This window comes from Neovison vison, chromosome 12, assembly GCF_020171115.1.
Source record: "Neovison vison isolate M4711 chromosome 12, ASM_NN_V1, whole genome shotgun sequence".
NCBI lineage: Eukaryota > Metazoa > Chordata > Mammalia > Carnivora > Mustelidae > Neogale > Neogale vison.
This window is the reverse complement of record NC_058102.1, coordinates 120,667,470-120,694,637: the sequence shown is the minus strand read 5'-3', so window position 1 is coordinate 120,694,637 and position 27,168 is coordinate 120,667,470. Positions and strand designations below refer to the sequence as shown.

The 27,168-nt window shown below is 43.7% G+C and overlaps 1 protein-coding gene across 2 annotated transcripts; it reads left to right on the top strand.

The window, feature by feature from the left end:
* The first annotated feature begins 3,988 nt into the window (after nucleotides 1–3,988).
* LOC122891703 (phytanoyl-CoA dioxygenase, peroxisomal-like) lies at nucleotides 3,989–26,853 on the top strand. 2 transcript variants are annotated; one of them, XM_044227570.1, is made up of 9 exons: nucleotides 3,989–4,292; nucleotides 7,688–7,746; nucleotides 9,706–9,816; nucleotides 10,446–10,614; nucleotides 14,074–14,155; nucleotides 15,602–15,783; nucleotides 18,279–18,428; nucleotides 21,693–21,827; nucleotides 26,540–26,853. In XM_044227570.1, exons 1-9 carry the CDS (start codon nucleotides 4,218–4,220, stop codon nucleotides 26,591–26,593), a joined length of 1,017 nt encoding a protein of 338 aa, XP_044083505.1. In that variant the 5' UTR covers nucleotides 3,989–4,217; the 3' UTR covers nucleotides 26,594–26,853. The 2 variants fall into 2 exon arrangements, with proteins under 2 accessions (XP_044083505.1, XP_044083504.1); XM_044227569.1 differs by lacking the exon at nucleotides 3,989–4,292 and adding an exon at nucleotides 4,951–5,146.
* The last annotated feature ends 315 nt before the right edge of the window (nucleotides 26,854–27,168 follow it).

Sequence of the window (27,168 nt, the reverse complement as noted above, 5' to 3'; positions counted from 1 at the left end):
GTCTTATAAGCTTCAAAATGAGAATCCACCTTTGGGTGCACCACATGGTAATCGCTGGTCAACTTTGACCGGCACTTTGGGTGGAATGGAAGATTGACTGGCTTCCAAAGAAAAGGAGAGGAGAAAAAGTGGAGACAGGGAATGTATCCAGTTTTTTCAAGCTTTGCTGCAGAAAGAATGGAGAAATGTGTGAGTGGGAGCTGGAGGAAATGGTATCACCAGGGAGCCTCCAAGAGATGCAGTGCTAGCCTTAGGCTTCTATGCTAATGGTGGAAGAGGGGGAGCCAACAGGGTGGAGAAGAAGGGAGAATCGCTTGAACAAGGTTCTGGAATAGTCAAGACAGGAGATAGGGGTCACTGCCCAAGAGGAGGACTGGCCTTCGCTGGGAGCGCTGAACTGCCCCCATAGCTGAGACAGTCCAGGATGAGGAGAGTTGCAGGCAATGGCCAAGGTAATGGCCATCTGTTTGATGCACGGATGAATCTGACCAACTTTAAACCTTGCTGCTAAATTACTGGGATACGATCATCTCTTCTTCTCAGGAAAGAATGGTATATTTGAATCTGAATCTGGGATTGATTGCAATTTCTCCTTCATATAATGAGAGAGTTTTGGGACACCTGGCTGGCTCAGTTGGTGGAGCATGAAACGCTTGGTCTCCAGGATGTGGGCTCTGGCCTGAGCTGGGTGTAGAGGTTACTTAAAAATAAAATCTTTTAAAAATGGTCATAGGTGTGCACAACTCTTAAACAATTTAATTCAAGTTTCTTTGGTCACGCTCATTTGTTTTTAGCTGCTCAAATATGGCTAATTGTTAAAAAATCATTTTCTTTAACTTCTTACACATCTGGGGAGAAGTATTCCTCGGATGGTTTTGAAAATCGTTGTGTTTCAGTATTTGTCTTCAAGGTTACTTTCAGTGTTTGGGGAAACCAAGCACATTGCTTGAAGAGGATTTTGCTTGAAGGTGATTTTGAAGTGATCTTCAAAAGTCCAACTTCAATAAGAATAAATACCAAATGCTGAAGGAGAAAGAAATGATCATTCTTGTGATAATGTTGGTTTCCTTTACTGTTCCATTTCAAATGTTCTCAGATATATTTATTTTAATAGCACAATTATTAAAGACGTGTACTTAAGGAATTTCCAAATAATCCAAATCACTGTTTTTAAAACTGGGAACATTCATCAAATTACCTACGGAGAAATTATTGTTCTAATTCCCCCATGGGATCTTCAATGAGACATTTTAAACCCATCATCCTTTAATTTAAGAGAGGCAGCAATAATTGGAAGCGTTCAAAGATTTTCTTCGTCTCTCTGAACAACCATCCACTTAAACCAGCTCACAGTAGAGCAGCTGGGATTTTCACACACTTGTAAAATGAGGTATTTGGGGGGAACATTAAAACTACAGGTGTAGGTAGTCTCATCTCACTGTCTGTTCCCATTGGTCAGGGAAGTCAAAAACTTTCAGGGCCTGTGCGGGTAAATGCCTTGACCTTGAAATAATCTGGGTTGGCCTGGATTGAATTTACATTTGCAGTGCCCACATTCCACCAGGCGAGGGCGGTAAGGACCCACGGAGTCACCCATGCCTGATGGAGGAGCCCTTTTTCTCAGGAGCAGAAAGATGGAGAATCTCTTTGCTTTACCTACCAAAGGCCAGATACTTCACTTTAAACTATGATAAACAAAAGCGCCTCTCCTGAAGACCCCTGGCAACCCAGTCACCGAGTTCAGGATCAGGTTTCAGTCCTGGGATGATCAATTTGTGGGTGAACTAAGGGGGTAAGGCCCAGGATATTTCTGTCAACCTAAAAAATCTGAGAGTCTGGGTGGGGAGGAATCATGGGTAAAGGATAGAGAACCCAAAGATGAAGGCCAAAGGGCTGGCCTTGCTCTGGGTGCTGACAATTGTCCACCCGGCCTCTGAGGAAATAGGCAGCAGCTAATAAACTAATTTCTGAGTCTTGGCCTGCTTTTCTCTGTGAGTATGGCGGTTTCACCAAATTACGTAAAGACATCCCTTCAGAAACTATACCATGTTTAGGGGCATCCAGGTGGCTCAATGCGTGAAGTGGCTGGCTCTTGATTTCAGCTCAGCTGGTGATCTTAGGGTCTTGAGATAGAGCCTGGCCTCTGGCTCAGCACTCAGCACGGAGTCTGCCAGTTCCTCTCCCTCTGCTGCTCCCCTGCTTTCTCTCCCTCTCTTAAATAAATAAATAAATAAAATCTAAAAAAAAAAAAAAAAGAAATGATAACTTGTTTATAAGGTGAGACATTCTGGAAGTTACTCTTTGAGACAAAGAAATAATGAGAAAAATGAGGGAGAGCAAAGAAACAGTTCGATGCCGTGTCAGTCACCTGCAGAGACTAGACGGGGAAGATATTTCAGAAAGAATTTCTAGTTCTTATAGCCATTATGGACAACAGTATGGAAGGTCCTCAAAAAATTAAAAATAGAACTATCATATGATCCAGGAATCCCACTGGATTCCAGTTCCAAAGGAACTGAAATTAGATTTCAAAGAGATATCTGCACCTCTATGTTCATCGCAACACTTTTCACAAGAGCCAAGATATGCCAACAACCTAAGCGTCTGCCATCAAGTGAAAGGATAAAGAAAATACGGTAGGCACACACAATGGAATATGATTCAACCCTAATTAGGAAGGAGATCCTACCTACCATTTGTGACAATAAATGACATTGTGACAACGTGGATGGAGCTTGAGGGCACAATGCTAAGCAAAATAAGTCAGTCACAGGGTTAATACTACCCGCTACCAATTATAGGAGGAATTTAAGAGTCAAACTTATAGAAGCAGAGAAAATGGTGGTTACCAGGGTGAAGGGAGAGGAGAGTGGAGAGGGGATGGTTTAAGGCTACCAAGTTTCAGGTATGCTAAGTAAATGGTTCTGGAGATCTACAATACAGTATAGTGTCTGTAGCTTGCAATGGGGCATTATCTACTGAAAATTTGCTAAAAGAGTAGATCTTATGGCTGTGTCCTTACCACCTACACACAAAATAATCAGGGCAAGAGTCTGGGAGGGGACTTTGAGAGGTGATGGATGTTTATGACCTTGATGATGGTGGCCGGAATCCTGTATATTTGTCCGTGAAGTATTTACACTGTTGGAAAAGGAAGAAAAAGAGATAGAGACAGAGAAAGAAAGAAAGAGAAAAGAAAGAGAGAAAAGAGAAAAAATGAGTGAAAGAAGGAAGAAGGTGTAGGGAAGGGAGGGAAGATGGAGGAAAGGAAGGAAAGAAGGGAGGGAGGGGGAGAGAGAGAAAGGAAGGGAGGGAAAAAGGAAGGGAAGAAGGAAGGAGCATCTGGCTGGCTTGGTTGGTGGAATGCCTACCTCCTCACGCTGGGGTCATGAACTAGACCACCATGTTGGGTATAGAGATTATTCGAATAAACTTAGAAAAAAAGAAAGAAAGAAAGAAAAAGAAATTGTAGGGGTTTGTTTTGTTTTGTTTTTTTAATGATTTTATTTGACAGACAGAGATCACAAGTAGGCAGAGAGCCAGGCAGAGAGAGAGAGGAAGAAGCAGGCTCCCTGTGGAGCAGAGAGCCTGATGCAGGGCTCTATCCCAGGGCCCTGGGATCATGACCGAGCTGAAGGCAGAGGCTTTAACCCACTGAGCCACCCAGGCGCCCCTAGAACTTGTAATTTTTAAGAAAATTTAAGATTATATTAGACTATGTGGATCAGACGCATTTCACAAAGTCATTTATTTCATGTACCTTTTTTTCCTTTTTAATGAAAGCCAATATGTTTCTAGTATTTCACACTGCATTCCCAACAAATTAAACGCATTTTCTGAACAGCACGTTACTTCTAGGGCTGAACATCTGAAATGCTACTTCAGCAGCAGAGAGACAGACACGTGGGATAAACTAGACTGACAGTTTGGGAAGGTGGGTCATGTTTGGCTCATTTCTCATTGGGCGACCTTCACCGGGTTGCTAAGCCCTTCACAACCAGTTTCCCTGCTTTGTGCGGCAGGAGCTCTGTGATCCCGGAGGGGCTGGACGCGCGGACAGGAGGTCCGCTCGGGTCGGTGGCCCAGTGCGTGGACCCTGAGGCCCCGTGCATCCCCGCACCAGGCGGAATCCCCGGAGTTCCGAGCGCTCGGCCAGGCCCCGCCCGGCGCCCCGAGGGAAGACTGAGGCCCGGCTGACTCGTCTCCTCGCGGGAGCCATGAACCAGTCCCATGCAGGCACTCGCCTGCGCGTCGTGCTCGGACACCTCGGCCAGCGCTCGGCCGGCGTCGGCGTATCCTTTGGGGTGCGCGGGGCTCGGGCTGCAAGTGTGGTGGTCTCCAGGGCTCATGGCGCAGCCGCCCAGCGGACTCTGCCCCTTCCTGCGCGCCCGCGTCCCGGCGTTGGCGTCAGCTGTTCCGGGCGCCCAGGGGCGGGGAGGCAGGGGAGCCGGGGCGGCAGGGGAGCCGGGGCAGGAGGGTTCCCAGGCGGGTAGCCCCGAGTTCCCAGCGCGGGTAGCCCCGAGCTCCCAGCCGGGGGCCCGGCCTGCCCGCTCGCTCGGCGGCCGCGTGACGTGCCGGCCTCAGGGGCTGCTGTGGCGCCGCCCCAGGCTTCGCGGCCCTGCTAGGGCCTGTTTCCCTGCCTGGCCCGGGGAGAACGGAAGTTCTTCCTGAGGGCCTGCTCTCAGCTAGTGTGGCGTTCTCTGCACTTGGCCGCGCGTCCTCCGACCGCCCAGAGTCCGAGGCGCGCGAAGCCCAGTCCCCGTCGCTCGTAAACAGGAGCGCAGGGCTGCCTGGAGCACCGGGGGCGGGCGGGCCGGTGGACCCTCAGGCAGCAGCGCGCTGGGGCGGGGGGAGGGAGGGAGGCACCGGCCCGCACCCTCGGGCTCGTCTTTCCTTGAGGAGAGCTGTGCGAGCTGCTCCGCCAGGGCGTCCCTGAGCCCCGCAGGAGTGGATACGAGGTCTCCCGCTTGTTCTTTCGGAGTTACTCTCGGAGGCGATGTGTGCGCCACCCGTGTCGGATCCCGGAAAATGTCACTACGGGACACGGACGTCAGAATCTCTATGGAATTGTTTCTCCTGCTCCGATTCAGTGCTCTCTTTCAGGGGGTACTTTGGGGGCGAAGAGGACACTGCGTGGGATTTCCCCGTAAGTGATGGTGTTAGGCTGTGTTTTGCTGTGTGCAGGATCCTGAACTCCTTCCTAAAAATGCTTCTACGAATGTCTCTTTTTACTTTTATTTTACTTTTACTTCCAGCCACGATGTAGCAGAACCACTGTCCACCTAAAATGCCGTCGCAGATCAAGGCGATTATGTAATCTCATTTGACCAGTGAAAACACAGAAACCGAGGCCAGGAGATATTAAAACTTTTGGCCAAAGACATTTAATTAACGAAACCAGGGGTTGACAAAGTGTGTTCCCAGGACCAGCAACAACTTCCCCTGGAAACTTGTTAGACATGCGGATTCCCAGGCTCATGTGGACTCCCCATACTGCGGAGTGGGGCCCAGCATCTGTTCTCACTTGTTTCTGATACATGCCCACCGGTGAGAACCACCAACGTGTGGGGACTGGAGATAACTGGAACCAGAATGAAGGTTTCCAGGTCCAGTCTGTGACTACTATGAAAATTCTGGGGTGCCTGGGTAGCTCAGTCCCTGAGACCTCTCTTGATTCTGGCTCAGCTCTTTTTTTTTTTTTTTTTAAAGATTTTTATTTATTTATTTGACAGAAAGAGATCACAGTAGGCAGAGAGGCAGGCAGAGAGAGGGGAAGGGAAGCAGGCCCCTGCTGAGCAGAGAGCCCGATGTGGGACTCGATGCCAGGACCCTGAGATCATGACCTGAGCTGAAGGCATGGCTTAACCCACTGAGCCACCCAGGCGCCCCCTGGCTCAGCTCTTGATCTCAGGTTGTGAGTTCAAGCCCGGCATTGGGCTCCATGCTGGGCGGTGAGCCTACTTAAAAAATAACAATAATTTTAAAAAAATATTCAGATCTTGCTGGTTCTTCTCTAATAGTGTTGAGGTTAGAGTTTCTTTTTCATCTGTGTTGACTAGAAGAGCACTATCCTGTCAACCTTCTGCCATGGTGGAGAATTCTACACCAGCACTATCCAGCACTAGGAGCCCCATGTGGCTATTGAGCACTTGAAATATGGCTAGGGGCAGTTTTCCTTTTCATTCTCCTTTTTCTTTTTAAAGATTTCATTTATTTATTTGACAGACAGAGATCACAAGTAGGCAGGTAGGCAAGTAGAGAGAGAGAGAGAGAGGGGAAAGTAGGCTCCATGCTGAACATAGAGCCCCAACTCCGGTCTCGATCCCAGGACCCTGGGATCACGACCTGAGATGAAGGCAGAGACTTTAACCCACTGAGCCACCCAGGTGCCCCTTCATTCTCTTCAATTTAAATAGACAGACGAGGTCAGGGGCTCTGGTATTGGACAACTCTGCTGAAACAATCAGTGAACGTGCATGTGGTTGGGGCTTAAAAACAATCCTGCAAATCACGTGGCCGTCTCTTCCTAGCCTTAACTGGTTCTAGAGAGATGTGGGTTCTGGCATAAGGCAGGGATTTTAAAACATAAAACACAATGCATTTTTAAAATGCAGAGATGCATCGAGAAGAAAGCAAATATGACCTATAATTCCAACTCTCACGGATCAATATCAGTCAATGTTTTGGTGTGTTCCTTTCCTGTGCATTTACATTAATTATAGCCATCCTGTATAAATAGCTTTTTGGACCCATTTTTTCATGTTTACTAACATTATATAGTAAGGACATGAAACATTTCCACATCATTGAAAAAACTCTCCGAGGAAAGCAGTCACCACCACCAGAACCCACAATGGTAAGGAGAAGAATTGTGAACTGGAATACTGCCTTCTGGCCACCACATCTTGCTAGTAGCTGACAAAGGTCATTAAGTCTTTGTCTAGGAAAACAGAGGATTATACTGTCCCCAATTACATAAAGACATGACAAAAATAGCATGTTTATGAGTAATGACATTCTTATACTCACTCTTTAAGCTAAAGAAACAATGAAAAAATTAGAAGAGGCTAAGTAAATTTGCTGTTGTTCTCTGGATAGAAAACTAGAAAGAATTTCTAGCTCTTTAAGATAGTTAGAATTATACTAAACTATGTGGATCATATGTTCCCTAGAGCCTAGCCACTGTTATTTAATCTATTTTTTTTTTTTTTTTGAAGAGTAACAAGCCAAATGGTTTCTTGTATTTCAGAATGGATTCCCACTAAATTCAATTTCTCTTTGGAAGAGCACATTTCTTCTTACTGCTAGATTTGAACCTTACAATTTTTATTTGTTCGGCAGTTTAGTGGAAGGAATAGTATGTGGAAGAAACTAGTGGAAGCTATGAAGTAAAGAGTATGGGTCGAGTCTGGCCTGAGGCCTGCTGGATGATCTGGGACCCAGTTACTGAGCCCTGTGAGTCTCATTCTCCTGCTCTGGGCAGCAGGGATGGTGATAAAGGTCTTGGGACTTCCAGCCCCTCCTCTGGGCTCTGTGAAATGAGACAATGTAAGCAACCGTGCGTGCCTGTCCGCAGCTATGTGTGTAACCCAGTCTTCCATGATGAGAGCTAATTCAGGGCAGACTGTTGTTTCTAGAAAGAGTTGACTCCTAAATTTCATTTTATTTGCCTTAATTCACTACCTAGGTAGCTCACTGCACTTCAGGAGCTGTTTCTCCTAACAGTTTCCATCCTCCACAATTCCAGTAAGTAGATTGAATTGTCATTAGTAACCATACAATGTGTATAAAGCATTTCCTAGGGGTAATTAAGATATAAAACACATCTCATGTTGTCTGGTGAAAATTCATTACACAGGGGCACCTGGGTGGCTACTGGGTTAAGCATCCAACTCTTGATTTTGGCTTAGGTCATGATCTCATGGGCTGTGGGATCGATCAGTCATGGGTCAGGCTCTGTGCTCAGCAGGAAATCTGCGTCACCCTCTCCTTCTGCTCCTGCCCCTGCCCTCTCTTTCTCTCCCTATCTCTACAGAGAATAAATAAATTCGTTTTTTTTTAAAGATTTTTTTTTATTATTTGACAGAGAGAGACACAGCCAGATAGGGAACACAAGCAGTGGAGGAGGGAGAAGCAGGCTTCCCACCAAGCAGGGAGCCCAATGCGGGGCTTGATCCCAGGACTCTGTATCGTGACCTGAGCCGAGGGAGACGCTTAACAACTGAGCCACCCAGACGCCCCGAATAAATAAATTCTTAAAAAAATTCATTATACAAATCATTTGTTGCCAGGACAAGTTCTAATTAGAACTCAATTATGAAAATTTAAAGATGACAGTAATTTTATATGTATTTTAAAGTTCAGAAAGAGGAAAAATATCAGAGTTGTATAATCTGATTTTGTTCAAATTCAGACATGTTATACCTGATTTAAGTTAGCCTATGGCTTGTGGTCCTATTGCTCTATTAGCTAGCGTCTTTGGTTTATCTTAAATTACCTTTGTAGGGGAAGACATCGATCTCCATGGAGTATTCTCATAGAGCCCCATTTCCAATCTGGAAGAATGGACTGGGTGATCTGAGTTTGTGCATATGCTATGCACTTACTTGGATTTTGTCACTTTGATTTCTTCTGAGAAGATATGATCTAGACAATTTAAAGTATAAAATGTATTGAATTTGTCTCCTACCTGAACAACCATACGTAGTCATTATCGAAGAAATTTGAAAGAGAAGAAGTGGAATTAAGAAAAATCATTCACAATTCCATTACATAGAAGCAATCACTTAAAAACTGTGTTTTTAAAATTTATTTGCATTTTTTTCAGGTACCCTTTTTAGGATCTTATTTATTTATTTGAGAGAGAGAGAGAGAGACCGGACGTGAATGAGAGATCAGGAGCAGGGGGAGGGGCAGAGGGAAAAGCAGATTCACTGATGAGTAGGGAGTCCGATGTGGGACTCGATCCCAAGACCCTGGGATCATGACCTGATCCAAAGGTAGATGCTCGACCAACTGAGCCACCCAGGTACCTGTGTTTTGGTGTTACACAAATCTAAGTATATTTTATTATAGTCAGTCTGTACATGCCGTTATATGATCTTCATTTTCTTAGAAGATTTATTTATTTAAGAGAGAAAGTGCACACATTGCAAGTTGGGGGAGAGGCTGAGGGAGAGACTCTCAAGCAGTCTCCCCACGGAGCCCATAGACCATTTGGGGGCTCGATCTCAGACTTATGAGATCATGACCTCAGCTGAAATAACCAGTCCATGCTTAACTGACTGAGCCCCCCAGGGGCCCCAAGCTCTTCATTTCTAAGGCCGGTGTCCTATCCCATTGAGCAGATATAATTCATTATTCTTCTATTTTTTGGTAACAGTAGTAGTTACCATTTTAGATTTAAACCTTTTTAAAAATGTTCAGATTAGGGGCCTGCCTGGCTCAGTGGGAAGAGCATGTGACTCTTGATCTCTGGTTTGTGAGTTTGAGCCCCACATTGGGTATAGAGATTACTTAAAAAAAAAATAGATAAACCCTTCCCTCTAGATTTGTTTAAAAAAGAAATTTCAGATTATTTTCTTAGAGTAAATAAAAGTAGAAATGCTGGGTGGAAGAGTATGAAGATTCCTCAGGCTCTTGATACATGTTGTTGGGCGGTGATTTTTCAGTTACACTTATTTGTAATTCCTTTTTCTCCTTTAGGTATACTCGGGATAATAATGTTCTAAGCCTAGAACAGAGAAAGTTTTATGAAGAAAATGGGTTTCTCGTCATTAGAAATTTGGTGTCTGATGCTGATATTGAACGCTTTCGGTACAGTAACCCTTCGTTGTTGTACAAAATGATGTTGTGTTTGCAGTGGGAATGTGAGTAGGATTAGCGTGTGTGTTCAAATATTTTTCGGTGATTGGCCCATTGGGAAGCGGTTAGGGGACATGAGCTCTGGAGCCAGACTGGCTGGCTTTCTTCTTAGCCAGACTACTTCCTGTTGTGTGTCCTGGAGCAACGTACTTTCTACTCCTCTGTTTTCACATCTGTACAATGGGGATGTTAATCGTATTTACGCGGCAGTTGTTGTAAGGACTGGATAAGGTGAAGTACACACAGATGCCTTTGAACGGGCCCTGGCCCATGGTAAGCGTGAGAGAAGTTATTTGCCGTTATTACTCAGGTACACCACAGCACAGACGGTTCCTCACTGTTCTGTTGGGCTAAGGAATAGGGGAGTCCCCGCAGTGAGCTCCGGCCTCACAGTGAGGAGACAGGGGCTGCTGCGCTGGTCATTTTCTCTCTCCATCCTCAGAACTACTCAGCCTGACCTGGAGGTCAGTCTGGTGCAGAGACACCCCCCTGCTCTATCTCTGAGACTCTTTCCACAGAACTGGCCAGACAGGTGCCTGGAGCCTGCAGTCATGACATCATCTGCCAATTTAATTTTCTAGGAACGAGTTTGAAAGAATCTGCAAAGGGGAGGTGAAACCACAGGGAATGATGATAATGAGAGATGTAAGCATTGCAAAATCAGAATTTACTCCAGGTGAAAAGATGGTTTCAAAGATCCAAGATTTCCAAGAAGATGAGGAACTCTTCAGATACTGCACTCTCCCTGAGGTTCGAGAACTTTCCTGCGTATTCTTTTTCTTTAAGTGAATAACGCATCTGCATGCTTGCCTGTAGAATTGCTTACACTTTATCTGGCCCCTCTGTTTTGTGGCTGGTGAGCAGTGGTTCTCAAATGGAGGTGGACATTTGGTGGTGCCTGGAGCTGTGTTGGCTTGGCACATGGTGGGGACCGTGTGCTTCTGTCAGGGTAGAGGTGGGCATGGTAGGTGGGTGAGCTGCTAATGGAGCCCAGAGATCCTACCATGTGCAGAATAGTCCCTCCCCCAAATGATGACTTATCGAGCTCCAACTGTCAGTCGTGGGCAGATGGAGAACCCTCTTCTGGAGTCTGGTCATCATTCTTGGTTGCGAAGGGCAGGAATTCTGCCTTAGAGACGGAGCCTCTCTCACTGTGGATATGGGCACTGTGGAGGGACACTGCAGATTCTACTCACTGGACATCCATTTATTGTTTCTTTTTGTCTAATGAACTGGTCAGTAGAGGTTTAAGTTTGTGTTCAGATTTAAACTCATTTTTTAAAAAATCAATATTTTTTAAGTGTAGTTCAGGTTTACAAAGACATCCACATAGTACAGAAGGGCATAAGATGAAAAGGAAAGTCTCCCACTCTCCAGCCCCACTCACAGTAAGCTTTCTGGTGTCTTCAACTAGAAGTCTCTCATGGCTATGCGGGTGCATCTGTCTACCCCCACCTTTTGTGTCACATGGGAACATACTGGTTGTCCACTTTACAAGTGTAGTTTCTACACTTATAGTAGATCTTACACATCCTTCTCTATCACTTACACATTCATCTATATTATACTTTTAAATTATTGTGTAACATCCCATTGCATAAATGTATCACAGTTTATGAACGTTTTATTTAGAATGGTTTTGAAGGACACATTGCATATAGTACATACTGGAAATTATAACCCCAAGTGCTATTAGAGTATTTGCCCATGGGGGCACCTGGCTGGCTGCACTGGTAGAGCAGGCTACTTTTTTTTCTTTAAGATGTTTGCGTTAATTTTAGAGGGGAGGGGTGGGTGGAGGGGGAGGGTCAGAGGCAGAGGGAGAGAAAAATCTCAAGCAGACTCCCTGCTGAGCACAGAACCTGACATAGGGTGGATCTCTGGACCCTGGTATTATGACCTGAGCTGAAACCAAGACTCAGTTGCTTAACCGACTGAGCCACCCAAGTGGCCCAAGCATGTGGTCTTGGGTTGTGAGTTCGAACCCCAGGCTGGTTGTGGAGGTTAATTATAACTTAAAAATTTTTTTTCAAAAAAAAATGGGACAACTGGGTGGCTTAGTTGGTTAAGCATCTGCCTTGGGCTCAGGTCAGGATCCCTGGGTCCTGGGATGGAGTCCTACATCAGGCTCCTTACTCAGTAGGAAGCCCTTTTCTCCCTCGACCTACTGCTTTCTTTTTTGCTCTCTCTGACAAAGAAATAAAATCTAAAAAAAAAAACATTTAAAATAATTTTAAAAATAAAGAAAATTTGCCTCATAAAAAACACTGTGTACAGGTAAGCCAGCTATGAAGTCCAGACCCTTGGCTGGGGGACAGGAGGGGATATGACTTCCCAGCCTCAAGTCCTGCTATGGAAATTGAAGTTGTGTCCATCCACCAAAGAGGAAAATCTTGACGTTAGAGGCAGCACAGGGTAGAGTTAGCACGGCCGGGACATCCAGGTTTCCCACCGCTCTAAAATCTGAACCATGCACTTGCTGGTTCATGCAATGATTTTTAGGAGGTGGGTCCCGATTTTAGTAGTTAGGTATTTATTTTAATGTGTATTGGAAAAAATAACCAGCACATCCAACCTAGGACCTCAGGAATATTATTAATCAGGATAAGACGTAAGTTAATTAGGAAAAATTGTTGGCTAACTATATTGGGCACCTCTGTAAAGTATGATAGAAATGGTAAAATGGCTCTTGAGGGTCACTGAGGTTTAGAAAATACTGGTCAGAGGCACCTGGCTGGCTTAGTTGTGGGACCATGAAATCCTTGATCTCAAGGTCCTGAGTTCGAGCATCATTGTTTTATTAGGGATTATTTAAAAAAGAGAGAAAGAAAATACTGGCCTAAGGAAATTGCAAAAGTTGACACTCTTTTAAACAAACAAGTAGGAGGCCTGACTTCTAGGATTTTGGTTTCATTTCAAGCATTTCCTGCTCAAGTTGCCAGTATTCCTTCTACACAGGATCAAACAACGAGAAAGCAGTAGAATATGCTTCATTTTTTAGAGTCAGACAGAATTGGAGATTCAATACCATGTTTTTCATTGAATTGGCTCTGCAAACTAGGGCAGTTTATTATCTTTGGGCTTATTTGTATGGGTGTTCACTTTAAAGGATTATTCATCCATGGGGGCATTACTTTTCAGGGATCGCTGTGTGGTTTAGGTGGGCTGATGCATAAAGCCCCCTGCAGGAAGTCGGCATACACTGCAGACTCCTTTCTGCATGTACCCCTCCCTCGGTGGGTTAGAGGTAAAGAGGTAGCACCCCAGTTGCCCTTCTCTTTTCCTCTGGGCTATGCATGGCCATTGCACATGTTGGGGCCTCTCATGGTCCCTTCTTTTTTTCTTAAGTAGGCCCTATACTCAATGTGGGGCTTGAACTCACAAGCCCAGCTCAAGAGTTGCATGCTCTACCTACTGAGCCAGCCAAGCCCCCCTCATGGTCCCTCCTTATGAAGTGTCTTGGTGGGGGCGGAGAGGAAGCTGCCTGCTCGCTACGTATCTATGGAGAGTTCCAGTTGAAAGAAGGTTTATCTCTGCCCTTCCTAGTTGATTTCTCAGAGAAACACATGCCTCCCTCCATTTTTTTGGAATTTTATTTATTTATTTATTTATTTGACAGACAGAGATAACAAGTAGACAGAGAGGCAGGCAGAGAGAGGAAGAGAAGCAGCTCCCGCTGAGCAGAGAGCCTGATGCGGGGCTTGATCCCACGACCCTGGGATCATGACCTGAACGAAGGCAGAGGCTTTAACACACTGAGCCACACAGGCGCCCCCACATGCCTCCCATGTAGAAAAAGTGGTTAGGTTCCAACTGGCTTGGAAAAGCCTGTTTAATTCAGAGTGTTGCAGACTTGCTGTTACAACTTTTTCCTGCCTTCAAGCTTTGTTTGCAATGTTGTGAAATACTAAGTGGTTTTTAAAAATATGTATATTTGTTTGTTTGTTTATTTGGAGGGGTGGGGCAGAGGGAGAGAATCTCAAGTCGACTTCCCACTGAACAAAGGGCCCAGTGCAGGGCTTGATCCCGTGAATGTGCAATCATGACCTGAGCAGAAATCAAGAGTTGGAAGCTTCACTGACTGAGCGACCCAGGTGCTCCTACCAAGTGTTGAATGAAGGCATCTTGGCTCTTGTACAGATAATTGTACTTTGTGCCACTTTTGTGCATAGTATTTCTCGCCAAACTCTTTTTCTTCTTTTCCCTTAGATTCTGAAATATGTGGAGTGCTTTACTGGACCGGATATTATGGCCATCCATACAATGCTGATAAACAAACCTCCAGATTCTGGTAAAGTGCTCTTATTTGTTACAGAGAAGCCCCCCCCCACACCAAACAAAAGGAAAAGAGTTTAAGGTGTTCTAACTCTAGCTGTGTGACTGCTAAACTTGGATAACTAAATATATATGTTCTGCTAAATATATATGTTCTGCTAAATATATATGTAACTGCTAAATTTGGATAACTAAATATATATGTTCTTTTATTTGTCTTAAAATAGCATACATCATAACAATAGTGAGGTAGAATAGCGATTTCAGATGTTAACTGTAGGGTTATTGTTGGATTTCTGGAAGACTGACTGGCCTGCTGCTCAAAAGTTTGGTTTAATAAACATGACTGTTCATATACTGTAGGCTCCTATTATTATAATTCCCATCCCTAAGCTTTGTTAACTATTCTTACCAATGATGGTGTGAATTCTGTTTTCCTGATTGAAGATATTATTATTATCAAAATTAAAGCTTTCTTATAAATCACATTCATCACTTGACTTAAAATGTCTTGTGCTTGCTAAAATGTAGCTCCTAAGATCTCAGTCCCAGAGAAACTGATTTGGAAGCTAAAACCCAGGAAATTGCACTAAAAAAATTTTTCTTTGTAAGTAGGCTACATGCCTAGCATGGAGCCCAACCCGGGACTTGAACCCATAACCCTGAGATCAAGACCTGAGCTGAAATCAAGAGATGCTTAACTGACTGAGCTACCCAGGCACCCCCAAGAATCTGCATTTTTTAAGCCAACAGCTCTTGGTCCATGCTGAGAAATTCTACTCTACTAGCAGTAATAAATTGGTCCTTCAGAATTCTTTATTGTTTTCCACTTTTGAGGCCAGGAGAGTTTTATGTGACTAGCCTGTAGTGTAGCACCATGAAATCTCTCCTACCCTGGATGTCTTGCTTAGAGACATTGGGGTTGGGCGTAGGGGAACAGTACCAAGTTCAGAGTGCAAATCAGGGAACCATGTAAATGTGGTTCTGTGATTTCTGATTCTACATAGTGACTGTTCACCAAGTGCTCTTAGTTCTGTGAATAACTTCTTGGAAGCCTTTTATTAATTTAGTTACTCGATAGTGTTTGTATCAGCCACTTAGAGGGCTAACAGGGAACTTCAAATTTGGTTACTCTCTTCAGTTGACCACTTTTCTTTGAGTACTAGGCTCCATGACCAAACCAGAGTTACCATGGAATGAAACACAATAGAGATCATAGCATGTTATGAGTTGCCAGAGAATGGTGTGAATCCCTGGCTGTCAGAAACCCAGGAAAAAAGTGTAGGATCTGGAGTCACCCTGTCGATTTGATATTCCAATTTGGTGCTTATCTCTCCAGGCTGATTGTCTGTAGTGTGGTTTCACTCTTTGGGTTTTGGAGGGATAGACACCGATCTGGTTTTCAGGCAGAGGAGGTGAATTCTGAGGTTCAAATGTGGTTTAACAGCAGGTTCTGTTTCAGGCAAGAAGACATCCCGCCACCCCTTGCACCAGGATCTGCACTATTTCCCCATCAGGCCCAGCAATAACATAGTTGGTGCTTGGACAGCCATGGAGCACATCGACCGGAACAATGGCTGCCTGTCTGTGCTCCCGGGCAGTCACAAAGGCGACCTGAAGCCACATGCTTATCCCAAGTGGGAGGTATAAATCCCTTCCTTCCTTCCTTTTCTTTTTCCTTCCTTCCTTCCTTCCTTCCTCCCTCCTTTTCTTTTTTAGGATTTTATTTATTTATTTGTCAGAGACAGAGGGAGAGAGAGCGAACGAGCACAGGCAGACAGAGAGGCAGGCAGAGGCAGAGGAAAAAGCAGGCTCCCTGCCGAGCAAGGAACCCGATGTGGGACTCGATCCCAGGACCCTGGGATCATGATCTGAGCCGAAGGCTGCTGCTTAACTAACTGAGCCACCCAGGCGTCCCTATTCACTTATTTATTTGAGTCAAACACAGAGAGAGACAGGGATAAAGGGAAACAACTCGTGATATTTGCTCGTGATACTTGTGAGAGGTGGCATGGGCCGAGAGAGGCAGAGGGGGAGGAACACGGACATGTAGACTCTGGTGAGCACTAGCTCAACATGCAGCTTGATTTTGTGACCCTGAGATCATAACCTGATCCCAAATCCAGAGTCTGATACCCGACTCTCTGAGTCACCAAGGTGCCCCTAGAAGATAAATCTTACCCAGAATATTTATTGTTTTGATTTTATTTTTATTTATTTTTAAAGATTTTATTTATTTATTTGACAGAAAGAGAGAGATGTCACAAGTAGGCAGAGAGGCATGCAGAGTGAGAGGGGAAGCTGGCTACCCACTGTGCAGAGAGCCCAATGTGGGGCTTGATCCCAGGACCCTGAGACCATGACCTGAGCTAAAGGCAGAGGCTTAAACCACTGAGCCACCCAGGCGCCCTATCGTTTTAATTTTAGATCAGATTCCATACAGAACTTTAGCAATGAGATGGAATTTCCTTTCTTAGCAAAACATTGTTTTAGATTTTACAACCAGGATCAGGGAAAATTCAAAGATGTCAGGTAGAATAATCATTTTTCTTTCAACAAGTTTTGGAAAGCTGTCCAGTGTGGGAAACTCTGGTAGGCACTGCATAGGATCTAAAATCATCAAGCTTCATTGCAGAGGTCAGATTAAACACCCACAACACCAGATGCATGTATCAGCTGCTAAGTAATTCTTACCCACTGATCGCTAGATCTCAGTATAAAGACGAGGGAGGAATCATCTCCTTCCTGTTAGAGAGACCAGCGAAGGCTCTGGGGAAGGATGAGTAGTATTCCACTGCCTGCCTGTTGCATAGTTTATTGATTGAACTATTAAATGGTCTTGAGTCCACAAATGGGAAGATCAAATCGTCTCTCCAAGAATGATAATCTTGAGATCTAGAGCAGGTGGAGTCCAGAGGCAGAGAAACCAGAGAGGAGACTATGTGAGTTGTAGGCCTCAGACAATAAAGTCTGAAAACCCCAGAAGAGCACGTGTTGTTCAGGTGGGAAGAATGCATGTGGGTTTTTTGTAGCAAGTAAAGAATATGGCTTTCAGGACTTGTCTCAATTAGTTAGAATTCTTACACTGAGGATTAGTGCCATGTGAAAATCTTTGAGTCTGGATTCTGATACAAAATCTGAAATTGTGAGATTCATAAACTGTTGAGGTTTATGGAAAAACCGAGTTGAGGTTTAGGGAAAGTTTGTTGCAGGCAACAGAAGTGGGCTGCGGCTGACTTAAGCCAAAGAGTTTGTGTCTTAGAGGGTTGCAGGCACATGCTGAGTCCATGGAAAGGTTGGCTGGCTCTGGTAAGCAGGAAAGTAGGAGTGTGTCAGTGGGAAGTCAGGATGGGGCACTTGGTGGGGGCAGTTGAACCTTGACCATGACCAATGCCTTTGATCGATCCTCTGCTCAGACACTAAGTGATGACAGTGGGAGGTCAGATTGACTGCATAGGTTACATGTGCACCTAGCCAGGAGAGAAGTGCACTGGATGAAAGGCCCAACACAGTCCAGCAGGGAAGAATCCTTCCCCCAGAAGAATGTGAGACAGTCTTATGAAGGGGACTAGGATACTGTGCTCCCCCCATAACCATTAAAGCAATAGCTAACATTGGAAGTAGTTCTAAAAAAGCACAGTGTTCTAATTTACTATTCTTTCTTTACTCTGGTTGTGACATGAGTGCTTTCTGAGCTGAGGAAACTTGAACATTTTCTCTCTTCTGGCTTGAGAAAACAGTTTGCTTCCCAGAGGTACTCCTGAATAATAGAAGAATGATTTAGGCAAAGTTATGGGGGAGAAGAATATCATGTGGGGAAAGTGTGATTACAGATTCATGCTGGAAAGGGGATCTCCCATGTTAACTGCAAAATGCAAAGTTGGTCTAGATCTTCATTTATAATTTGGTAATGAAGGATAAGTGGAAATTTCATATTCTTTTTTTGGTCCCCCAAATCCATGATTTTTAGAACCAGATGTCTGAGAAGTTTTTGTATATTTACAGTTGCTTTGAAGAATCTTTTTATGTCTTTCTCTTGGCAGAACTTAGGAAACCTTTGCTTTTTCTAATGAGTCATTGACAAAATTCTTAATCATTGGATTCCTCAAGTATAGTCTTGGTTCTCTTATGTGATCTAGGGAGGAGTTAACATAATGTTCTACGGGATTCAGGACTATGATGAAAACTGCCCCCGAGTGCATCTTGTGATGGAGAAGGGAGACACTGTTTTCTTTCATCCTTTGCTCATTCATGGATCTGGTTGGAACAGAACTCAAGGATACCGGAAGGTATGCATTCCCATCACTGTACTTCCCAAAGATGAATACATTAGAATGAAAAATGTCAAGATATGTGAAACTATGAGATTTGTGACATTGAACTAAACTGGCGTTTCGTCTGGTTTATTTACCAGGAAATCTATTTACTACTTCATGCTTTTTGGCTCATATCAGTAAGAAGCCAGGTGAGCTCAGGATCATAATCCTGCTGATAATGAATTATGAGCATTCATAGAATTGCTTCAGAAGAACATCATACTTGGGAGCCCATAGCCTGTGCTTTTGGAGGCAGAAACAATGGCTGGCATATAAAAGTCATAAAATCTGGAATGTATATAGCTCATAGTAGCCACATAAGAGGAAGGTTTATAAGAACTTTGTTATTTGGAAAATCATTATCAACTCTATGCAAACGTTTTGAATTGGCTGCCCAGACCTCAGATTTCACAGGCAGCCGTATTTTCCATCCCTGAGTCCCACAATTTGTTTTTAGCTTCAGAATGTTTTAAACACCTAATGATTTAAAACTGACAAAATTTCTCATAGTCCCAGATTTCTCACTTCTCAAAAATTCAATAGATCTGACAATATTGTGGACGTCCATTTCCCCATATAACATGGCTCTCCATACTAAATATTGGGGATTATGGGGGGCTGAGTGAAACCTTCCAGTTTTTCACACCAACTACCACTGTCTCCCTGAGGTCAAAGGTTAGTTTCCCGGTTTCATCTTCTATTCATTCATATTTCTATCAGGTTAACAGGGCCATGATGAAGGTGAGGCAAGAAGACACTCTTCTGGATCAAAATTTAATGGGGGTGGGGGAAAGGTGTAAAAAAAAAAAGAAAAGAAAAACCTAACCCCTCAGCATTCAAGTTCAATGAAATTTTAGGGAAGTATTTAGATAATCAAAACTAATTGAAAAAATATCCATGATGTAAGGCGGTATCTCTGAATCCTCCAGAACCTTACACCAGTTAGAATGGCAAAAATCGACAAAGCAAGAAACAACAAATGTTGGAGAAGTTGTGGAGAAAGGGGAACACTCTTACACTGCTGGTGGGAATGCAGATGACTGCAACCTCTTTGGAAAACAGTGTGGAGGTTCCCCAAAAAATTAAAAATAGAGCTACCCTATGACTCAGCAATTGCATTACAGCATATTTACCCCAAAGATACAGATGCAGTGAAAAGAAGGGCCACATGCACCCCAATGTTCATAGCACCAATTTCCACAATGGACAAACTGTGGAAAGGGCCAAGATGGCCTCCAATAGATGAATGGAAAAAGAAGATGTGGTCCATATACACAATGGAATATTACTCAGCCATCAGAAAGGATGAATACCCACCATTTGCATCAACATGGATGGGACTGGAGGAGATTATGTGGAGTGAAATAAGTCAAACAGAGAAAGTCAGCTATCATATGGTTTCACTTATTTATGGAGCATAAAGGATAGCATGGAGACATTAGGACAAGGAAGGGAAAAATGAAGGGAGAGAAATCAGAGAGGGAGATGAACCATGAGAGACTAGGGACTCCAGAAAACAAAATGAAGGTTTTAAAAGGGCAGGAGGTGAGGTGGGGGGACGGGTGAGCCTGGTGATGGGTAATAAGGAGGGCACAGATTGCCTGGAGCACTGGGTGTTATACGCAAACAATGAATCATGGAACACTACATCAAAAACTAATGATGTACTCTATGGTGACTAACATAACAATAAAAAATAATAAAAGAAAAAATATCCATGATGAGTACAATGCCAGCATTTCAAATAAAGACTAGATTGGACTCTCCACCAACATGGCCCTCAGAAGTGTGCAAGCAGGGGGTATAGGCACAGTGACATAAATAATATGAGTGTTCCTGAGTTTCACTAATTTGGGCCTTTTTAAAAAAAAGATTTTATTTATTTATGACAGAGAGAGATAACAAGAGAGGGAACTCAAGCAAAGGGGGAGCTGGAGAGGGAGAAGCACGCTCCCCACTGAGCAGGGAGCCCGATATGGGGCTCAATCCCAGGACCCTGGGATCATGACCCGAGCTGAACGTAGACACTTAACCAACTGGGCTGCCCAGTTGCCCCTAATTTGGGCCTTTTATCATGTATCCTAAGCCCCAAAATTCAGCTTGGAATGAAAAATGGAAATTTATGTCTATGTGTGTATATAAAAAAGTGAAGCCAAGACAATAATCTGAGAGTTTACATGAGTCAGAAAGTTATAACACGTGCTACATGATCAGGATCATAAACTGAGATAGGATAACTACATACTGCAAGATTCCATGTTAAAAAGTTGTGTATGACATGATTTTTGTATGAAAATAAAAGTTATATAACGTAAAACAACCCAAGTATTATGAAAGCTAATGCCCCAACTTTGCAATTTTTCAATAGTGTTTCAGCTAGTTAAATGTTTGGGAAAGTATGAACCCTTAAAAAAAAATACCAAAAACACATGTATATGGGTGTGCCCTTTTCCTCTTTGGCCTCAGGTGTCACTCCTCCTTGGCATGGTCTGGGGGCTTCTGTGGGAAATGGAGTTTGTGACTCCACTGCATAGAAATTCGATGTTCTGGGCAAAGCAGGCAGTCCCTTCAGTAGACAATCGCCTCAAGAGAACTAATCTGAAACTAGGAAAGTGAGTTTAGATTAGCTTGTAAGTTTTTCAAGAATGGGGAGAACTAAGTAACCTCCATCTTACTTCAGACAGAAAGAAGATGGGGATCGTATGTGATGCTATTGGACTCAAAGTGTCCATTTTATTTCAGAGGGGCGGTGTGTATATAATTGTCCTTTGCAAGGTATTTTTGTGGGTTGTTGTTTGTTTGTTTTCATGATCCGTAGCCATTGAAATGACAACCCGCCACAAACTCAACTGAGTAACTAACTTTCCTGACTAAGAAAATGGTGAAGAACCCTGGAACACATTCCTGTTTAGGACTTGAGGACATCCACACACTAGAAAATTGACATGTTGAAAAGTTAAAGTCCTCTTACTCATGTCATTATGTTCCCCGCCCTTTTTCAAAACAAGGATCGCAGGAAGCTAAAAACCTCTTGTATTTCTCAGTCAGACTTAAACTGTACCTGGGGAAAAGGAGATACTGAACCCTGAAGAGACTAATACAGGACAGCATGAAACATTCTAGAAATCAAACGCTGAGTGAAATTGCTGATTTCCTAAAAGAAGTCTCCCTGTTTGTTTGCTGGTGTTAATGGAATGGGTTTTTTTTTCCCAGTATTAACCCTGTCACTCTGCATAGGCAATTTCCTGCCATTTCGCCGGGGCAGACTGCCACTACATTGATGTGAAAGGCACCAGTCAAGAAGTTGCTGAGAGGGATATTTCACGGGTAGGAAAAAAATTATATGGAATTCCAGATGACCTCAGTCTGCAGGTATGTTTTTCTGAGATGACAGGTTAAGACTTTTTTGTCTTCTTTTCTTCAGATGCTTAACAACTCTCATACCTGTTGTATTTTGAGTATAACATTCTTTGTTTAGAGCGCCTTGCAGAAGCATTGCTGAGACCCACTAAGAATTATAGTGGAATTTCAGCTTGTACACGCGTCCCCAGCCGGGGCATCTGAGCACCCCTTTCTTTTTTATGTCTTTGGCCACCCTATGGAACGCAGGCTATTCTGTTCCAGGATGGACAGGTGGAAACAGAAAACAGATCTGGAGAAGAGCAAGTGAAGGACGAAGGCTACCTTCTTCTTTTTTTTTTTTTAGATTTTATTTATTCATTTGACAGACAGAGATCACAAGCAGGCAGACAGGCAGGCAGAGAGAGGAGGGAAAGCAAACTCTCTGCTGAGCAGAGAGCCCGATGTGGGCTCGATCCCAGGACCCTGGGATCATGGCCTGAGCCGAAGGCAGAGGCTTAACCCACTGAGCCACCCAGGCACCCCCGAAGGCTACCTTCTTTTTTTTTTTTTTTTTCCTTTCGAGGATTTTTTTTTTCCAGTTTATTTATTTTCAGAAAAACAGTATTCATTATTTTTTCACCACACCCAGTGCTCCATGCAAGCTGTGCCCTCTATAATACCCACCACCTGGTACCCCAACCTCCCACCCCCCCACCACTTCAAACCCCTCAGATTGTTTTTCAGAGTCCATAGTCTCTCATGGTTCATCTCCCCTTCCAATTTACCCAAAAGCACATACCCTCCCCAATGTCCATAACCCTACCCCCCTTCTCCCAGCCCCCCTCCCTGAAGGCTACCTTCTTGAACGCACAGAAGTTAGAGGCTTGGGCTCTCAACCATAGGCCTCCTTTATTTGTATAGAGCAGAGTATTGACATATCTACAGATCCAAGGAGACTCCCAGAAAGCCATTCCGTAGCAGGTTTTTTTTGGGTCAGTTGACATCTGGAGTTTCATGGAGCAGACTTCAGAAACCACTGATGCTTATCCGTGGGGGATAGAGACATTATTTCGTACCCTTTCTACTTAATACACATTACTTGTAAATTCTTTGTGACTAGAACATTCAAAGCTTATGATGATGGTCACCAGACAAACTGTATTCAAAGCAAAAATAAACATATTTACTTTGTAAATGAAGTCCATTTTAGCCGCTGAACCAAGAAGCTGATCCTATGTTTTAATTTGCATTCATTATAAATGCATGCATTTCCTATGGGGGAGACCCCCAAGGAGACCGAGTGTCATGATAACTCTGGGCCTTCCAGTACTCTGAAGAGTACCATACACCGGCACTAAGCTACCGTGCCATTAGGAGTCATCTTCTGAAACTCCTTCTCAGCTTAAGAATCTGACTTCTCCCTTGCCCCTTCTCCCTTTAGCATCTATGACTCTATCTCACATCTGCAAAGGCTCTCATTTCATACCGTAGATGGTAGATTGTCTTGTCCTCCTCCCTTGGTCCAGTGCTTAAAGTGCATCATATTTTGTCAAGTGGGGCTTCCGTGCAACACTCTGAATTTTAAAGCAGAAAAAAATGCATATATTGTGTTTGTGGTTTGTCAGGTTGTGGTGAGTCATTGCCTTCTGTATTTATTTCATTTATCTGAGAGAGAGAGAGAGAGTGAGCGAGCGAGCAGGAAGGGCAGCAGGCAAAGAGAGAGGGAGAAGCAGACTCCCTGCTGAGTGGGGAGCTTACTGAGGGGCTGGATCCCAGAACCTTGAGATCATGACCTGAGCCAAGCCACCCAAGTGACCCACCTGTATTTATTTGAAAATGTTAGTCTTGCAGATATCGTTCCTCAGCTTTACTTAGAATAATGATATTAATTTTTGCTATATAGTTCTTTGTGAGTTATAAAAGCTCTTTCATATCTCTAGTCTTACTTTCTTCACCAAATCCCTGTGGATCGGTCATTCTCACTTTAAAAAAAAAAAAAGATGTCTTTATTTATTTGAGTGAGAAAGAGTGCATACAAGCAGGGGGAGAGAGGAGGGGAAAGGCAGGGAATCTCCAGTAGACTCCTCCCTGAGCGAGCCCAGCACCTTGAGATCACGACCTGCATCAGACACTTAACTGACTGAGCCACCGAGAAATCCCTCACTACGCGCTCTTAGGGAGAAAGTGAAAAGTCCAAGAGGTTTGCCTAGTGATGTAAGTGACAGAGGTACATTTTGGAGTCAGGTCCAATTCCAAAACCATTTTTTCCGCCTGACCTACTTGTTGGCTCAAAAATAAACAAGAAACAAAAAAGTCTGAATTGTTTTATTAAGAACAAAGGAATATCAAAATCCCACCCATTATTTTCCAAGAAATGGAACAAATAATCCTAACATTTATATGGAACCAGAAAAGACCTCGAATAGCCAGAGGAATGTTGAAAAAGAAAGCCAAAGTTGGTGGTATCACAATTCCGGACTTCAAGCTCTATTACAAAGCTGTCATCATCAAGACAGCATGGTACTGGCACAAAAACAGACACATAGATCAATGGAATAGAATAGAGAGCCCAGAAATAGACCCTCAACTCTATGGTCAACTAATCTTTGACAAAGCAGGAAAGAATGTTCAATGGAAAAAAGACAGCCTCTTCAATAACTGGTGTTGGGAAAATTGGACAGCCACATGCAGAAAAATGAAATTGGACCATTTCCTTAAACCACACACGAAAATAGACTCAAAATGGATGAAGGACCTCAATGTGAGAAAGGAATCCATCAAAATCCTTGAGGAGAACACAGGCGGCAACCTCTTCGACCTCAGCCCCAGCTATATCTTCCTAGGAACATCGCCAAGGCAAGGGAAGCATCAAGATCAAAAGCTTTTGCACAGCAAAGGAAACAGTTAACAAAACCAAAAGACAACAGACAGAATGGGAGAAGATATTTGCAAACAACATATCTGATGAAGGTCTAGTGTCCAAAATTTATAAAGAACTTAGCAAACTCAACACCCAAAGAACAAATAATCCAATAAGAAATGGGCAGAAGACATGAACAGACATTTCTGTTCATCCAGATGGCCAACAGACACATGAAAAAGTGCTCCCCATCACTGGGCATCAGGGAAATACAAATCAAAACCACCATGAGGTATCACCTCACACCAGTCAGAATGGCTAAAGTAACAAGTCAGGAAATGACAGATGCTGGTGAGGATGCAGAGAGAGGGGAACCCTCCTACACTGTTGGTGGGAATGCAATCTGGTGCAACCACTCTGGAAAACAGCATGGAGGTTCCTCAAAAAGTTGAAAATAGAACTATGACCCAGCAATTGCACTACTGGGTATTTACCCTAAAGATACAAATGTAGTGATCCAAAGGGGCACGTGCACCCGAATATTTATAGCAGCAATGTCCACAATAGCCAAACTATGGAAAGAACCTAGATGTCCATCAACAGATGAATGGATAAAGAAGATGTATATCTACAATGGAATACTATGCAGCCATCAAAAGAAATGAAGTCTTGCCATTTGTGACGACGTGGATGGAACTAGAGGGTATCATGTTTAGTGAAATAAGTCAATTGGAGGAAGACAACTATCATATGATCTCCCTGATATGAGGAAGTGGAGATGCAACGTGGGGAGTTTGGCGGGGTAGGAAAAGAAGAAATGAAAAAAGATGGGATTGGGAGGGAGACAAAGTATAAGTGATGCTTTTTTTTTTAAAAGATTTTATTTATTTATTTGACAGAGAGAGATCACAAGTAGGCAGAGATGCAGGCAGAGAGAGAGGGAGAGGTAGCCTCTCCACTGAGCAGAGAGCCCAATGCTTTGCTCAATCCCAGGACCCTGAGATCATGACCTGTGCTGAAGGCAGAGACTTAACCCACTGAGCCACCCAGGCGCCCCTATAAGTGACTCTTAATCTCACAAAAGAAACTGAGGGTTGCTGGGGGGAGTGGGGGAGGGAGAGGGGGGTGGGGTTATGGACATTGGGGAGGGTATGTGCTATGGTGAGTGCTGTGAAGTGTGTAAACCTGGCGATTCACAGACCTGTTCCTGGGGATAAAAATACATTATATGTTTATTTGTTTATTTATTTTTTTTTAAAGTTTTTATTTATTTATTTGACAGAGAGAGATGACAAGCAGGCAGAGAGTCGGGCAGAGAGAGAGGAGGAAGCAGGCTCCCTGCTGTGCAGAGAGCCTGATGCTTGGCTCGATCCCAGGACCCTGAGATCATGACCTGAGCTGAAGGCAGCAGCTTAACCCACTGAGCCATCCAGGCACCCCACATTATATGTTTATTAAAAAATTATAAGAAAAAATGACAAAGGAAAAAGAAAAGTCAAGCTGTAACTCATGACATCATTTGCACATAGGAGCAGATCACTGTAAATGGGGCAGTGTCTAAAGGAACGCAGGACAAGGGGCAGTGTGGACTGTTGTGACCAAACACTGTGTTCAGCCAGTTGAAGACACCTGTGGTCAACAGCAACGCCAAATAACACAGGCTGACCTTCTGGGGACTTGCTCTCTTAGTTTGGTCAACACTATTCTAGATGTGGGCAAGTAGATTATTTTAAGTCTTAGAATATGGTTTATTTACCAGTTGATAGGACTACTGTGCAGAGTTTTTCCACTTAACTGTTGGTAGATGCTAGAAATCTACTTCGTCTCATGTTGAACAGATCCCTGTGTTCCATCAACTGACTGTGCTTGGTTTTATTTCCAGGATGTGCTTAGATTTCGAGTGCGGCTGGTGAAAGGAAAGAGGATCAACCTATGAGATAGCCGTCTGCTTGGGCTTTTTGAGAGAAAACAGAGCAAATCAAGGTGCCTGGGGAAAATGTTTTCTTAACAAGCTATCCTAATCTTTTCTATCGCTTGTTCTCCAAATCATGACACGAGGATAAGGTACTTTTGCTGGTCTGTGGTTAGTTCTGTTTGCAGACCTGTTGCTTTCATGGAGGAAGATATGTTACAGTGGCTGATCACTGGTTTCAGGAAAACTGAGGGTTGCTGCTAATAAATGTGTTTCCTGTCTAATTTAAGTGTGTTCAATCAGTTTCTTTGATTCAGTTAGCTCTTTGCCAAAGCAGAAAGATATCCTTTGAAATTCAGGATACGTGGACTCTTGCATCCCTCTTCTGGAAAATGCACCACCCCCTGACTTCATGGCACAAGAGATTTATCAGATCTAGAACACCATCTAACACAGGCACGTGTAATGAAGGGCATTGTGGAGTAGAAATAAGGGAGATGCTTGTGCTCTGACACAGGATTCCTTGCATGACTTCTCCAACCCAGGCAGCCTCCTTAAAAAAAAAAAGACCGGATCTTTCCAAGTTGTTTTTCTCTGTT

Excerpts from the sequence above, each read along its gene's own strand:
- LOC122891703 (XM_044227569.1), top strand. The coding sequence starts at position 4,997 with ATGTGTGCGCCACCCGTGTCGGATCCCGGAAAATGTCACTACGGGACA. Across the intron at positions 15,784-18,278 it reads ATGCTTATCCCAAGTGGGAG|GGAGGAGTTAACATAATGTT; the intron begins GTATAAATCCCT and ends TATGTGATCTAG. Across the intron at positions 21,828-26,539 it reads CAGATGACCTCAGTCTGCAG|GATGTGCTTAGATTTCGAGT; the intron begins GTATGTTTTTCT and ends TTTTATTTCCAG.